The 16,206-nt window shown below is 43.2% G+C and overlaps 1 protein-coding gene across 7 annotated transcripts in view; it reads left to right on the top strand.

Annotated features, from left to right (window-relative positions):
- The window catches only part of LOC146521731 (nuclear factor 1 B-type-like), an 82,475-nt gene that overhangs the window by 35,425 nt on the left and 30,844 nt on the right, over positions 1 to 16,206 (top strand). For 4 of the 7 annotated variants that reach the window (XM_085149426.1, XM_085149444.1, XM_085149468.1 and 1 more), the window contains exons 3-10: positions 2,851 to 2,907; positions 4,782 to 4,850; positions 7,390 to 7,510; positions 8,100 to 8,218; positions 11,184 to 11,318; positions 11,426 to 11,610; positions 13,783 to 13,921; positions 14,571 to 14,653. In XM_085149426.1, coding sequence (XP_085005552.1) covers positions 2,851 to 2,907; positions 4,782 to 4,850; positions 7,390 to 7,510; positions 8,100 to 8,218; positions 11,184 to 11,318; positions 11,426 to 11,610; positions 13,783 to 13,921; positions 14,571 to 14,653 — 908 coding nt within the window. The remainder of the gene's footprint in view (positions 1 to 2,850; positions 2,908 to 4,781; positions 4,851 to 7,389; positions 7,511 to 8,099; positions 8,219 to 11,183; positions 11,319 to 11,425; positions 11,611 to 13,782; positions 13,922 to 14,570; positions 14,654 to 16,206) is intronic. The other 3 variants (XM_085149433.1, XM_085149477.1, XM_085149462.1) reach the window with 2 other exon arrangements.

Below are 16,206 nucleotides of genomic sequence, written 5' to 3'. Positions count from 1 at the left end.
TGTTTACTTTGTGCAATCTTTTTTTTCCTTTTTTCAGAATAGCCTTAAAAAGAACGCTCTTTTATATGAAATTTCATTTGATATTTTGGAGTTCAGCACGGTTATCTTGTTTGCATAATTTCAAACAAGCGCTTTGTTCAAAAGCCCGTTGAATCACAAGCTAAGACTGTTCAATCCTACCTATTTAGTCATCTAAATAGATTTGATAGAAAGTTGATTTAGCGAGGTCGCACTAAACAAATAAAAAAAACGCATGCAGAAAACACCACGGGGCATGAAAAGCCCAGAAGATAGATAAAACGAGCACATCCGCAGACTCCCAAATGTGCAAGCGTCTTATTAAATATTTTAATCAAACTGAAAAAAGAGAGGGAGCGTGAAGCTGCCCTTCTTGGGTCAAAGATAAAATGTAATGCAATAGGGGAGGTGTTTCCAGCTCTGGTGCAGACCTGGCAGATGTGCCATATGCTTGTATCCCACCTTGAGTCATCCAGGTGGTCTCTCCTGGTGCTACAGTGGGGCCTCATGCTGGAAGATGCTGCCTGGGATCTCTAATTGCCACGACCATCTGCTCTTTTTGTCATGGTTGCCTGTTCAGCCCTCGAAGAAGTAGAAAAAAAAATAAAGGAAAAAGGAAAACAAACAAAAAACCGCACAACTCTGATCCGATCTAACCGAACTGTAGCAGCTCTCCCACCTCCCCGCTCCCTTTTCCCCTCCCCGCGCTGCCTTTTCAGCATTTACCTCCTCCCTACTCTCTTGTGCTCTTTTCTCGCCCCCTGCCTGTTTCTCTCCCTCTCAGCAGTTCTCGGGGAGCCAGCGTAGAGTTGGCAGTCGTAACTAGACTGATGGATGACTCGGAAAGTGGCAATTGGGATGGAGTGGGGGGGTGGTTGGATCGGGGAGACAAGGCCACTGAGTGTCGTGCGATAACTTTATGGACATGTGCTAACTTCGTGTAAAAGTTTGTGCGAGTGTGTGTTCGTAGGAGGAACTCTCTGTGTGTTGGTGGAAGGCAAAGAAAGCTATTTGGCTGATGTCTGAAATTGATTTGAACACGTTCAATGTGCAAGTTGCGATGTCATGCAGATTTTAGTATTGAGCAAATCTACTCTAGTAATTTAAATAGCTGACTACTCCTTTAAATAATTTAGTAAGGAGCGGTATCATTTGTTTTCTGGCTTCCCAGCTTGTCAAGTTTCGTTTTTTTCTGTTTTATTTCGACTTTAAATGAAGTCTTTTTTACTGCTGATCAGCCAGACAAACCAAAAGATCCATAGTTCGATCCTGAGAGGAGACAATATCCCTTTTTTGAAGAAAGAAAAAATCTGCCAAATAAAATAAAGTGGAGTTGCCCGCTGTGGCGACCCTTTGTGAATAAGGGAGCAACCGAAAGTAGCTTTTTAGGAGAAAGCTCAAACAGCTGAACAGTTCGATGATGAAAGCACAAGTCGCGCTCAAGTTTTCACACGTTTTGGAAGTGTAGCAGATCTGTACCGTTGGTCTTTAACTTGTATGTTACGCGTACATTTTTTAAAAGTTAACATTCTGATAAAAGGGGATTTTTTTTTACCCCCTTTGCTTAATGTATGGTCCTGTTCCCTCCCTGCTTTGTCATTGTTGAGTTTCGGCCAAGAACATTCTGTTTTTGCAGTCCTGTTTAATAGTCAAATTTAGGAGTGGGGGAACGAGAGAGAGAGAAAGAGAGAGAGAGCGTAGGGAGAAAACAAGAAAAGAATAAATCTTTCAACGTATTTTTTTTCCCCCTTCTCTTCCACCAGCCTCTCTTTTCCTTCTCTCCGTTGCCTCTGTAACGCAGCTCATGAGAGCTGCGGCAGGAAAAGGGGTGTTGTTCCAAGGCGAGGGTATCTGAGTTCACCGTCTCTGGCTTCTCGGGTCTCATGTTAAATGTGTAGATGGTAATCTCTCTGCTGCTTCTTAGTGCACCCCGTCTGTCCCGGGGCATGTATGGGCTTGGACTGGTTTGAACTATTATTGGGGTCCCATTAGGAGCCCCCTGCCAGGCATGGCTTGGTCTTAATATACTTTAGCGTGCGACAGAAACACCATAACTATCTGCACAGGTTATAATCCAGTTTATACCGATGTTGACTGTTATGCTGCACGACTTATAAGGAAACAAAAAAAGGTGCCTTTGATCAATCACTGGGCGATGACAAACTCATGAGGAATGATACGTTACCCTCCCACTTAGGCTGGCAGGTAAAACACATCAGTTCGCGTGGCCTCATACCACAGCCCTGCGCACCATAACCGGTGGAAAGAATTCCACTCATGTTTCCTTGTGTTTCCCCGCCCCTCCTGTCCTCTCTCTACGTTTTTTGTTCTGTGCTTGTACCTTGCGCAGCAGGACCAAACACATTTTGTATGCCCTTCACCCCTTCCTCCCAACACACCCCCAGCCTCTTTGAAAAATTACCCAGAGGTCTGCGGGTAAAAACATTTAGGTTTATAGGTTAGTCCGTGTCAGACGCAGAGCTTTTGCTTCAGTTTACTTCAGTTTTACCCATTAATGATAATCCTGTTCAAACAAAAATGACTTGTTCATTGTGCAGTGGGTGCACTTTCCTGGAGAAACAGATAAGGAAAAAAAAACCTTCACGCGCTCGGGCAGCAAATGACTTCTTGCTCCCACAAAGGTGTTACATGTTACAGTAAGAAAAAACAAAAATAAAGTCGGTTTGCATAGTTATGTAATTTGTCAAGTTGCACGATTTGACCTCTTTGCTGGAAATAATCAGCGCTGACAAGAAAATATTTCACTTTCAGCGAGACGTTGCTGCCTTCTTTTTGAGCTAATCCCCGGCCCTTCTTTCTGTGTGTTTGCAGACTCTCAGCAGTCAGGAAGTCCAAGTAACAATGAGCCAGGCAAGAACCCTCTTCCAGGTATGTACAGTGCCAGTCATCCTCCCTCCTGTCATCAGTCCATTGTTTTCTGTGCAGCTTTCCAACTGTACAGCAGCTTATGTACACTGTAACCTACTGAGTTTAAACAGTGTGCTAACCTCTGTGACTGGAAGGGAAAATACCTAAGTATACAAGCTATGTTTAAGCAGACCCGAGGTATATACCAGATGGTCCTCTGTGTGAATACTCCAAAGAAATCGTCAGCACAAACCAGATTTAGCTAAACAGACAGTTGGTAAATGTTAAAAAAAAAAAAGTAAAATTCAAGTCAGTATCACTTTTGAAAATTCCCTGGCTAAAGCCTAAGTTGTAAACTTTATGTAGGCTAAGGAAAGAATAACATTTGAGTTCATCACCCCAGTCGGAGCTTCTGTGTTTTCAAAAAAAATCCAAAAAAGATCTGGAGTGAAAATGTTACAGCATATTGCGCCTTTGGCTGGTAGTTGAGTGCGTCAAGGTGAGCCAGCAGAGCTGAGCTGTAGAGAATATTCTTTGACAGTGCCGTTGTTCCCCTGGACTGACCTGCACTGTGTCGTCACAGTGCTGGAATGAAAATAGTTTGAGAAGTATAATTAGTTTTCTACCTCAAGAGCAGGTTCTGCTGATACCGGTGCCAAGAAAAACATGCTAGCGAGCCAATGACTCAGGCCTGGGAGGCCTTCGGCAGTGGCACAGTTCCTCGCAAAAGCCATTGGCTCACTTGAGGCATTAAGCTTAGTAGGTGCCAATCGAGATGCCCATCTATCTTTCTGGCACAGCCCGAGTGCCTTTGGCTTTAAATCAAAGCAGAGCCAGCTTCATTTGGGTGTCAGTAACTTGTCTGAGTATTTTACATGACTGACAGCATTTGATTAGCGCTGATGAGTTCTGGGCAGGGCATACACACTATAGTTTAAACCGGGGAAGAAAAAAACACACACACACACATTAGGGGTACTTTATTTAGTCTGAAAATGGTTTTCTAAAAAACAGAAGAAGAAAAAAATCTGGCTGTGCTTAAATAACCCTGTTCTACCTCATTCAGTGCAGCTTCGTTTAAAAAAGAAAACTCAAGCAGTCTAAGGTTCTGCAAATGATCGTTTTTAGGATTATGCTTTTCTGCAGCTATTTCATCCTGTTATATCGTAACAGTGTCAATATTTACAGTGGTGAAGTTCTACCGTTGTATTGATCAAACGGGCAGGACCCACTGTTCAGCACGGACTCGTCTTCAGTTCTCACAGCAGCGGCAGCCTGCGTGTCCTCCGCCTCTCTCTCTCACACACACACACACACACACACCTGTCCTGTCACTCTTTGCTGCGCTTCTCAGGAATGGTTTTGTCCTCGGCATTTGTTTAAACATATCAGGCCAGAAACAAAGCGAGTCACTCAGCACTTGTGCTTAAAATACTAGATGGAAAAAATAACAATAATAATAATAATAATAATATTCGGCGCTTTCAGGAAATAGACAGTGACCAATGCACTTTCCTTTTCCATTTTTAGATTTTTTAAAAACTGCCCGTTCCTAAATCCATAATCCATAAATTATATCTATAATTTAGTGTATAATACATTCTTTATAATCTTATGATATCTTCCAAATTTAAAATGTTTTTAAATGACAGTTTGTTTTGTTTGAACAGTTCCCTGACTGAAAGAAGATACTAATCAATTTGCATGCAAACACAACTTGAAAGGGGGAAAAAATCACAATAAAAAAGAAGAAATAAAATAGGTTCTTTAGCTCCATCCATGTCTAATGAAATAATTTAATAGCCGTAATAAATCTTGTGTTATTGTTCATTTTACAAGCAAATAATTACATGAGAAAGTCACAGCTTAATTAATCATTGCTTATTATGTTTCAGTGTATTTGGAAGACAGTTTCATCAAATCAGGAGTCTTCAGTGTTGCAGAACTAGTGCGAGTGTCCAGAAGTGAGTATAGAGCTCTTATATTGCTTTTAATGTGTGTGTCTTTCTCTTATCACTGATCAGACGTGTGGTTATGTTAAACACGGGTGGAGCCAAGCTGGAGCATTAGAGATATGTTGACAGTGTAACAGGTTTAACAAAGTTAATATCAAGGTCAAAAAGCTGACACTCTGTCGGTCTATTCACAGGCAACTGGGGTCTAATTAGCGAATAGAACTGAAGGTACGACGATTGAAAAAACTCTCGTGTGGGTGTGCGCAGGCTCTGTGTGTTAATGTGTTTTCATATGAAGAGAAACAACTGATTTAAGAAAGACAAAACAAAACAAATAAAAGTGCCTTAACCCTCAACAGCCACTTAAAATTCTGTTTTCCTCATAATCTCTGTATTTACTGAAACCCACCACACAGCTGTAGTGTGGATAATCCAGTTTGGCTGGTCTGCTTTTGCGAGAAAAAGAGCACTTGAGTGCACAGCTGTCTGTATGAGCCTGCAATCATCTGTATAGACATGTCCGCCCCGCGCAGAGCCGTTAACCGTCGTCCCTCCAGGACTCCAATGATAACTGAGGGCACGTCAAGGCACCTTTTACCTGTGTTGCCTCTGAGCTGTAACTGTAGCGAATGCGCCTGCGGTGCACAAAGACCCCAGTCACCCTCAACAACGAGCGTTTTAAAGAAACATACCTCCATGCGTTGTCTGTATCTTGCGCCGTCTTCCAGTTAGTTTTAATCCGATGGTTAGTGTGGTGTAGAATAAGCAGGGATACTTACATAAATTAGGAAATATTTATTGTTGACTCATGGAGATCACTTATGAATTAAATATGTCACTTCCAGCTTCTCAATGAAATTATTTGGGTTTTTGGAGTAGACAAAACAAACAATTTTAATATGTCAGCATGGACTTAGGAGGAGAGTAGGAGAAAATAATTGTATATAGTTTAAGTATGTCTTTATATTTGGAAAAAATCTCACTGCAATGCTAACAACAAATGCTGATTAAATCTGAATTTTTTTGTAGTTTATGTAGTGCATAGCACGTCTCTGATGGAAGCGTGAGCCACTTTGTCTCAGCTGTCTCGTTCATTGTGCAGTGAAAGACAGGACCTACTTGTTTCCATGCTCGCACACTGAATATCCTTTTGAAAGACTCTGTGTTTTTGTTTAGTGTTTAATGTGCCCCCTGACCAGATGGCCTCTGAGCTGCCATGTTTGCTCTCATGTGACCGAGCCTGGTTTCACTGAAGCCGACTGAAGTCGCGCTGGAATTTTAAAAAGGTCGACGGACGCACAGGAATTGTCACTCACTCAGCCAGTCGCTCCCTGGGAAGATATCTAAGCAGCCGCTCGTCCGTCATCGCGCTTCTCTCCCAACTCTCCAGGCCGTTGAGACATTCTTTGAAGTCCATGAAAGGGGGGCTGCGGAGTTCAAGGCTGATTTGCAGTCCTGCATTTCGCCGAGGACGCTCATTATTTGCAACAGGAGCCTCGACTGCAAGTGTAACAATATTTTGTCAACAGAAAATGTGGGCATGCACGGGCAACTGTTGAGCGAATTTACTCAAAGTAAATCCTCTCCTGCAGCTGATTCGGAATCATTGTCTATTTAATGTTTTTGTTTTGGGGTGGATTTTTTGTCCAAGCCCAGATTATCAAATGAGATGACTGGCAGGGTGGCCAAGTGGCATCGTCAACAAATATTGTGCTGAGCCAAGAGGAGAGAGCCATAAAGAGAAACCAGCACACAGAGAAATCGCCGGGAATGTTCAAAGCTATGAATGAGAAAATTAAAAAAAAACAGACAAAATAAAAACAATGGTCTCATCTTAAGCGTCCGCGGGCCGGGTGCATTCCTCCACAGACAGCTCGGTATGGGTAGCAGCGGGTAGGGGCCTTTGCCAGGGCTACAGCGGGCTGCCAGGGTGGAGGCTGGCGGAGGGATAGGCCAGTGGTGAACCTCAGACCACAACAGACGGCGCCACACACTCCATCCTCTCATCCACTCCAAACCAACCGACCGCTCGAGCTGCAGGCTGCCTTGCGGGCCACACACTGAAGAGAGATAAAGTGAGAGGCAGAGGAAAAAGAGAGCGGGAGAGAGTGAGAGAGAGAGAAGCTGGGTGGTGAACCTCTTTTGTTCTGTAAACACAGGCCTGGCCCCCACTGAAACAATATCCCTCACCTTGACCGCAGTGAGAAAAACAACACCTTTTCCACGGTAAATCATTATGTGAGGAAACTGCCAAGTTTTGCGCCCGATGACAAAGAAGTGAAGGAAATGCTGGCGATTGTGGACGTTTGCCACGAGTTTCTTTAGAAGCTATCCGAAGGCATCGTTTTAACTTTCACAAGAGGCATTTAATGCAAAAAGAAAAACATTTCACTCTTTAATTTGTTGTAAAGCCAAAAAGAAATCTAGAAATATCTCGCCTGTTCTAAACACACAAGCCGATGAAGCCATTGTGCATCTAATTGTGCGAAAGATGGTGCTCAGTCTGACAGTACTGACATTGATTTCCTTTTCTCTGTGTCCTTTGCAGTGCCCATTACCCACGGTGCAACGGTAAACTTCTCCATGGCGGACATGCCCAGCCAACCCTACTATCATGACCTGAACTCCAGCGCGGGGCTGCATCGCCCCCTGTCCTCCCCTCCTGGCAGGTCAGTGGAAGTTACGGCAACAGATAGAGTTTCAGGATAAGAGCTATTCGGAGATAAAAGCGCTGCTGCAGTTCTGCTGCAGCGTCAGAGTGACTTTGCTTTCTTATCTGATCATTTTAAACACAAAAATATCTTATTAAATTTAAGGGAAGTGCACTGACTTCTTCCGAGATACTGTTTTGTATATATTTTTGCCAAAATGAACCACAAATGAAACAAAGATGATGACAAATGTGCCTACCGCATTATACTACATTTGTTTAGTCAGTATAAAGCTGCATCCCTCTGCTTTCCATCTTCATGCTAAGCTAAGCTAAACATCTCCAGCCCTTAACTTTAGAGTTAGCACACTAACACGAGAGTGACATCAGTCTTCCCATCTAACTATTGGCAACAGAGCAAACAAGGGTGTTTCCCAAAATATTGGACTCTTCCTTTTAACTAAGCTTGTACATAATGCCAGTTAATCTTTGTCAAACATCTTCTCCAACTGCCCCTAAATCAGTATTGACACCATCTTGCGTTCTCGAAAGTTGCGGTCCCCCAAACTACTGTCTGCATCAAACCGTAAACTTCTCCATGTGTGCAGCAAAAGGCCCAAAACCGTCAACATGGAGGAGAACATGGACACCAGCCCGACGGGGCCCGACTTCTACTCGTCACCCAGCCCGCCAAACAGTCAGGCAAACTGGCGCGACAGAGACGGAGGTGAGTCTTTCCCAGTATCGTTCTCCTTCTAATTTACATGGTTGCACAAACATACAGAGTGCTCGGCTCACGGTTGCACAAGGGCATGTGGAGATAATTTAAAGAGGGATGAGAAGATCTTGTGTCCTTGCATGCAAATAGATCTGATCAAAGTGAACACCTAGCATTGTTTTGCAACAGCAGCGGAACTCTCTTAAACTCTCAGCCTTGTCATAACCTACTGTACATCAATGCTGCTCACCCCTCTGAAAATACCATGGCAGATATAGCCTTGGGCATCAACAGTCATTGTAAATGCGTGCATTTGTTTGGAGTTGCTGGTTGAATACAAATCTTTGTTCTCTCACACCTGCCGCTTGTATAAAGGAAGTAGCGTAGAGTGTTGGCTCAACAGCTTCGAAATGAATTATTATCTGTATGCAACAGCTCCCTGGAATTTCCTTTAAGTTTGTGTTTACGCAGCGCTTTCTTTTTCATAAACCTCATCCGGTTTAGATCTGCAGTGAGTTATGGACAAAAAGCCAATCAGTGGACTTTTGATGATCGAGTTTATTGCACAGAAGGGAAAGAAATCGTAATAAGCGAATGCATGGGGCTTACATTATAAGGAAGTAGATAAAGATGTGTGTTTCCGTCCGAGAAAGAGTGAGATCTTCACAGGGCTGCTTGCATGTCTTATTTCGCCGTCTCCCGGTGCAGAGCAGAGCCCGTCACCTTTTTAATTAAGGCCTCGCTTTCCCAGGTTTCCAGATCATTCTCACTCTCTGCTGACTTCCTTCAACACTCCGTTGCCCACACTTCATCTGGATTTAACCAAGTGAGACAGTAGTAAACATTTTGTTTGAACGTGATGAACAGTATCATTGAAAGTAAAGCACATCTCTTCCTGCCACGCCAAGGCCTGTTGCGGTTTCTAGCTTCGGTCTGAACTTTGAACACTTCTCTTTTGGTTTGCTCAACTATTTTAATATAATAAGTAGGAAGGCTGAGTGGGGAAAAACACCACATGATACACAGGAGGCGCAGCACTGGTGGGATTCAGCCACAGCCCAATGTGGCTGCATGAAATTTCAGCGTGTCCCTGTGCACAAGGCCTGAGAGTACGGCTCTGTGTAAACTTAGACACTTGGGGTGAGGAGAAAGGGAAAGCAGTGGGTAGGAAACTCTCCAAAGACAGCCATTACTCTGTCAAGAGAGAATAAATGAGAAGTGGGGTGATATTAAACCCATATGAGTCATACCAAGTGCCAAGCAATTATTTTGTCCACATGGTTGCCGTTTGACAAAACCTCACCATGTAGTGGAAGAAATAGTTTCTTTCTTGTGTTGTGCTCTGGTTAAAGTACTGTACATTTTCACATTTGTCTCCTTTTTTTTGCATTACGGTGTCATATTTACCCCCTTTAATACAAAATATATTGTTTCCAAAGGACGGCCAATCTGCTCTAACTGCAAGGACACTTTGGACCTTTTTATTTAAACTGTTTAAAGTGTTTAACGTCTGTTAATTAATTGTCCAGTTTAATTTCTTGGGACAGTCTCTGAAGCAGTTAATTAGCAGAAGAGAGGAGAAGCTGAATACTTCTTCTGGAGAAAATATTTCCCTTTTTTTTTTCTTTTTTTTACTGGAAACATTAGGCGGCGATATAAATCTTCTCCAAGGTATTTCTTCCTCTGACACAAAATGAAAGCACTTAAGCCTGTATCCTCTTGCAACCTCAGACTGGGAAATCCCCCTGAATTCCAGCCACCTTTGTCGCTCTCTCCTCTGGTGATGAGCGATTTTTCCCGTCACTTGGGTGGATCCTTCCCTGTTGTTAGGAAAAGGGAGGGAAGGACGGTTAACGCTACCGAAACGTCTGAACAAATGGCGTTTACACAGCTTCTTTCTTTCTTTCTTTTTTTTTTTTTTTGGAGGATGGGGGGGGGGAAGAGATGAATGATGTGAAAGTTATACACCGCAAGAATCTGTGACAGACCAGAAAAGCACTTGATGAATGTTCATAGAAGAAGCACAAGCAGACATAAGCCACTGCCTTTCGGATCTATTTGTTATCACGTTCCCTTCAGACACTGCGTCTTACCATGGAAAATTGAAAACTGCGCAGCCGTGACAGCAGAACATTGCTCACGAAAGTGTAGAGCAGCAATAATGAGCGACTCGTAAGTTGAGTTTGTGCACCTACTTTGACTTCATAGAACTACACGAATTGCCTAAACAAATTCCGTGTCTTGTGCTGAGCCTCCAGGATTATTCATGGGGAATTACGGTGGCTTGTCAAACAGTGTGTGAGGCCAAACAAAGCAGATGTAACACTGTAATATTCTATTTAAGATTACGTGAGGGTCTTGAGATTCCTTAAATCCTATTTGAGCGACCAGCTGCTTTCCGACTGCGTGTCACTTCACTGGATTTAATTGTCTTCTCAGACATGACAGAAGACACATTTTTTTATTTCTAGCGGATGTCCGGTGGTTTATAATGATTCCAGAGATTATATGTGATTTTGACCCTTGGGGATGTCTGCAATTTGCAGAGTCCATTTTTCATCTGCGAGTTACATTTGCTGGCGAAAGGGAGGGGGAAAAGAAACGGTCTCCTGATCGCACTAATCCCAAGCAGATCAAATTGTGCTTAATTTCAACTGTAATTCATTTTTGGCATTCAGCTCCTTTCATTCATGAGAAATGGAAGAATTAGTACAAGCTACGGGGAAATCTTTGATTAATTTTCAACAAAAATTTTTTAAAAATCTGCAAAAGAAAATATTTAAAAGTTCATTTTTTTCCATTAGGGAAGTCATTTCATGTCAGGGAAGTTGGGAGAAACTTTTTTTTACTTGAGTCCCATGACTGTAACCTGAAAGAAGCTCAACTTTTGAACTTTTGAGCAATAATCAAAAAGGCTCGCTAACGTTTTCTGAGTGCAGATTCATTCACGTGTTCGTGTGCCCTTCCCTACCAGCAGACATGTCCTCTCCTACGATGAAGAAGCCAGAGAAGCCGCTGTTCAGCCCGACCTCTCCGCAGGACTCCTCACCACGACTCAGCACTTTCCCTCAGCCTCATCACCCAGGCCTAACAAGCGTAGGACACAGTGGTGAGTTCCAAATGCTGACTCGCTTCTTTAACGTTTGACTTCATTTCCTGCCTAAACACAGTCAAAGGCTCATACTCTCTCCGCTCCTTTGTCTGCGTGTCTTGCAGTTATATCGGCGAGGAGCCCCCCTCCACACTCGCCGCTGCAGTTCTCGGCCTCGGCTATCTTGCCCCCGACGGCGTCGTCCTACTTCTCGCACCCCACCATCCGCTACCCGCCTCATCTCAACCCTGCTGATTCCCTCAAGAGCTACGTGCCGTCATATGACCCGTCCAGCCCGCAGAGCAGCCAGGTCAGACTTTTTTTGTCTTTTCGTTTCCCCCCGTGTTTTCAAAAGGCTGTAAGCCAGATCTTCAGCCAGAAGTCGTAGGGTTGTTTGGCACAACTTTCACGGCCTCTAGTCGTTCTTTGTTATATTATTGGGCTCCGTTTCCATCCGACAGATTAAAGATGAGAACGAATGTATGAATTACAGCATTTGTTTGTCTGTATTTCAGCATTACTGCCTCATTAGTGCTTTTTGCATCAGGGAAGATTATTTTTTCCTGCTCTAAATATCTTTATATTACAAACCTCAAACTGCACTTTTTATACACTTAGGATGACTAAATTTGATGGACTCCTGCCTCCCTCCCACTTTTTGAGGGGATAGAATATTAGAAAAAAGATAAAACTACACTTAAAATTAATGAATTTAGTGTAAATCACATGATATCAGTGGAGAAAGTACTGATTTATTTTTGTTACCACTTCATGTGACAAAAACGCATATATATATTCTGCTTGATTTAGAGCTCACGCCAAAGGTTATAGCACATTCCCAGCCTTATTCATGTTTTTTTGTTTTTTTTTTAAATCAACCGCGTGACTCTATTAAAAAAATAAAAAAAATACTGAACAAACTATTGCAATTGCAGTCACACATGACAAACAATACTGCACGGAGACGTGGCAGTAAATCAAATAGCTCTGGGCTTTTCTACATTCAGGGTACACACTGCGGCCAGTGTGTTGGAGGGAGCTAGCAGGCGTCTCTATAGATGAGAGAGCCGTGTGATATTTATGTGAGTTTTATATCCCCGCTGTTCTAACTGTAAACAAAGGCCTTGTAGACGGCTCCATCTCCAGAGCAGGGAGCGGGCTGGAAGTGTGGGGAGGTGGGGAGGAGAGAGGGTTACTCCAGAGAAAAACCGCGGGGAATGATAAAGGTTGTAAATATTTGCCGTTGCCGGGGCCCGGCTCTTGTGCAGAATTAACTGGCCCTCTGCTGGGGTGCTGGAAAGTTGGGGGGGGTGACTTGGCTAGCGAGGTGGGCTCCGGTAGGTAAGAGAGAGCGCAAGAAGACTGAGGTGAGGGGGGTAGCGAAGGTTGGGGGGGGGGGCACAGCAAATAACACAGCGCTTATAATCCCATGGACGAGTGCCAGAATGTTTTTATGCTTGCTTTAACGCAGATTATATTACACTCTAATTAAACATTCTATTCACATGGAAGGGAACCCTGCGGACACAATTCTTTTCCAAAAAGGCCTGTTTGAGTTTTGAACTTGGGGCGGCCCCGAAATGAACGCCCCAGACAGTCTCCAGCCGTCTGAAAGAGTAGCTCCCACTAGCTTCCTTTATTTCCTTCTCCATATATATAGTCCCACTGCTTTTCTTTCTATACTGGCACATTCACGCCATTGTAACAGGTCACTCCACAGCTCTCTCTCCGTCTTTTCATGCCCGGGTCCCCCTAAATTCCATTTATGAGCGCCATTAAAATCATTGTTTAGAATCATGTAGGAATTACATTGTCATTGACTGAAGATCTATTGTTGCTCATGCCCCCCAGAGTTTTGGTAATAACTGTGACAGGACAGCGGCTGAAAGTACTAAAATCCTTTCTTCAGGCGGAGCATTAAGTGTGAGAGTCAGTGGTCCAGCAATCTTTTGTTGTTAAGTGTAAGTTTCTCAGGGCAAACAGAGGCGGTTACGTCCCCCCCCACCCCCCACCCCCCCGAAAAGGAGGGAAATGACGCCGTGATAGGATGTTCAGCCTCTTTAGTGTTCAGTTTGTTGCATGCTTGTCTTGGTTTATTGAGATCTACCCCTCTGCACATTAACAAGGGAGCAAGCGCTTGTAAACTCAAGTCACTGGACACAGTCTGTCGTTTTATAAGGTGACACGTTTTTGGTGGCGGGCAAAGCAAATGCGGTTCTTACATGTTGATGTTTAGGGGGGGAAACAGATTTTCTTTGCTTTTTGTGTTAATTCAGATGCATTATTTCAGTATGATCCTGGTTTCTATTACTCCTACCGCATTATGTTTGAAATAAAAGAGAAGTGAAAGAATTTAGGTGGTGTTTTTACAAGAACATGCAGCTCATGTTTGCTGTGACACTTATTTCAGCTCTTTCAAAAAATAAAGTGCATAATTGTGTTGTTGTTGTGTTTTTTTTTTATCATCTGTACCCCACTGCAGCCTAACAGCAGTGGTCAGGTTGTTGGAAAGGTCCCAGGCCACTTCACCCCAGTTTTGGCTCCCTCCCCACACCACGGTGCTGTGCGACCTGTCTCGCTTTCCATGCCAGACACCAAGCCCATCACCACATCAACAGAAGGTGAGCTCCAGTACCTGCTGCCCACTACTGACACACAGTACCTACAGCACAGCAAATACAGCACTTCCTCACCGTGTAGTAGCTCACGCTAGAAACACACTGGATTGTGTTTTTTAATGTAGTGTATAGTCTGTGCTCTAAATTTGCATCTTTTCAATTTGCATCGCACTTAAGGTGGAAAGTCATCGCTAAGGGCAGCACTGATCTAATTATTTCTATTAGAAAAAAATAACCCTTGAAGAGTAAGTGAACATGAGAGTGGCACAAAGCTAGTTAGTAGTTTGTCTGTTTCAATCACTCAGTATCAGTATTCTGGTAACCATGCCAACTGGATGGATTTGCCTAGGAGTATGCTTGTCAGTGCAGCCAGGTGAGACCATAAACCACTAGTGGGGGTCAAAAAGATTTTAGGCTGTGTCTGACATTAGAAGCAAACGATAAAAGGAATCAGAGTGGTCCCAGCATTGAATCTTGCGGAACCCCTGCAGGCAGTTTTCACTATATGTTTATAGTTTAGAGTATCAGTGGAATTTAACAATGTTACTATGGTTACAGCAGTCAATTCCATGTAAATTCCTGACATCCAAATTGTAATCCAGACACTTATTTCTGTTTTTGTTTTGTTTTTTTGTGACGCTATGCTACCCAGGCTACTCATCGCCTGGCACGCCAACAGCTAATCGTTTTGTGAGCCTAAACCCTAGAGATCCCACCTTCCTGCACCAGCAACAGGTGAGGTTTCACCCCCTTCAGCACTCAGCTCACCTGTTCATCTTATCCGTTCACCCCTTCCCACGTCTCCACCCATTTTATGAAATCCCTGCTCTCTACAAAATCCAGAAACACACTGCTACTGACTTCTAGGGAGCAGTAAATGATCCCTTTAGATTAGAGCACTTCAGAAGTTCAGACTAAACGACAGATAAGTTGAGGTCAACCGTAGCCGTGGATGCTGGCATAAAAAATTAGCAATGCTTTATTTTATTTATTTGTTTGTTTGTTCAAACCACAATTGAACCTTTGATATGGAAGCATAATATTTTCACTTTGGAATTGAGAAGCTTAAATTAACAGCTTAAATTATGCCCATTTTAAACTATCGTTTTGAGCGAGTGTGCTTGAATTTAAATTCCACACTTGAGGAAAAAGAGACCTTAAGAAAGGTGAAGGGTCATTGCCATTAGAAGCTAGATGGTACACATGGATGCTTTTGAGAGTGAAATGTGTTCATTTTTGTTTCCTCTACACGTACTTTGGAAGCTCTCACACGCATACCACACGTAGTCAGCACACTCATTTACCTCATTTACCGTACACGTGCTAAATATGTAGCGTTGGCGTCGGGTGGTTGCCTCAGGACTGGCTACAGGATGTCCTGGGATAGATATGTGTGTCTCTCTGTGTGTGGGGGTGTGCGTATCTGCGAGGTTAGAACTGTTGCGGTGTTGTCGGACGAGAGAGGGAGAGTGCTCTCCCCTACCCAGTCTTATTGAAAGCGCTGTTCTGAGCCAAGGCTTTTCCAACCACAACTAATTGAATGCATCTGCACACAGCTACATAATGATCGCTGGGTTTCTCCTCAGCTCACTTTTTTTATGTTTAGTTTGAAAAAAAAAAGACAAAGCTGGCCTCTGTTTCCTCACTTCTCTTTCTGTCTTTCCTTTACTCTCTGCCTTTTTCACTTGAATTTCCTAAAATCAGGGCAAAAAACCCCCCAAAAAAACACAGGGGGGAATATTTGTCAGCAGTCGTGGGATGCTTTTATCCCACTCGGGAGGAGAGGGAGGAGGAGAGGGAGGATTCACTTGGCTGATGTCGCACAGTTTGTCTTCCACATTTCTAGTAGCCCTGCTACTTCTTTCAGTGGGGCACAAAGTGACTACACAAGACAGCGGCAGTCTGAGAGTAGCTGCATGAACTGCTGAATTTTGTCCAAACCGTGGCTCCCCGAGGCTACAAAGCCTTTCTGTTTCAGATTTTGAAATCAGCCAGATATATAAAGATCCCCTCAGTAAGGACTGCTGGCTCTTAAAATAAAGAAATATAGTCAAAGATTTAATTACTAGTTTTATTAGTTAATGGCAGTTATGTTTTGGTGGCATAATTCTGTGATTTTATTGCACTGACAAGTCAAAAGATGAATTCTTTTGGGGCTTACATATTCCCTTAGATTTGGTTTGGGAAGCATTTTATCAAAAAGACAGTAGCTTAGAAATGTAGAAGAATGAGAGCCTTGTAAGCATAACAATGATACCTTTCTGAAAGGTTACATGCTATATCCCCAA

This window comes from Neolamprologus multifasciatus, chromosome 3 (genome assembly GCF_963576455.1).
Source record: "Neolamprologus multifasciatus chromosome 3, fNeoMul1.2, whole genome shotgun sequence".
Taxonomy (NCBI): Eukaryota; Metazoa; Chordata; class Actinopteri; order Cichliformes; family Cichlidae; genus Neolamprologus; species Neolamprologus multifasciatus.
Note: the sequence above shows the minus strand (reverse complement) of the source record. Positions and strands in the feature narration are given on the sequence as shown.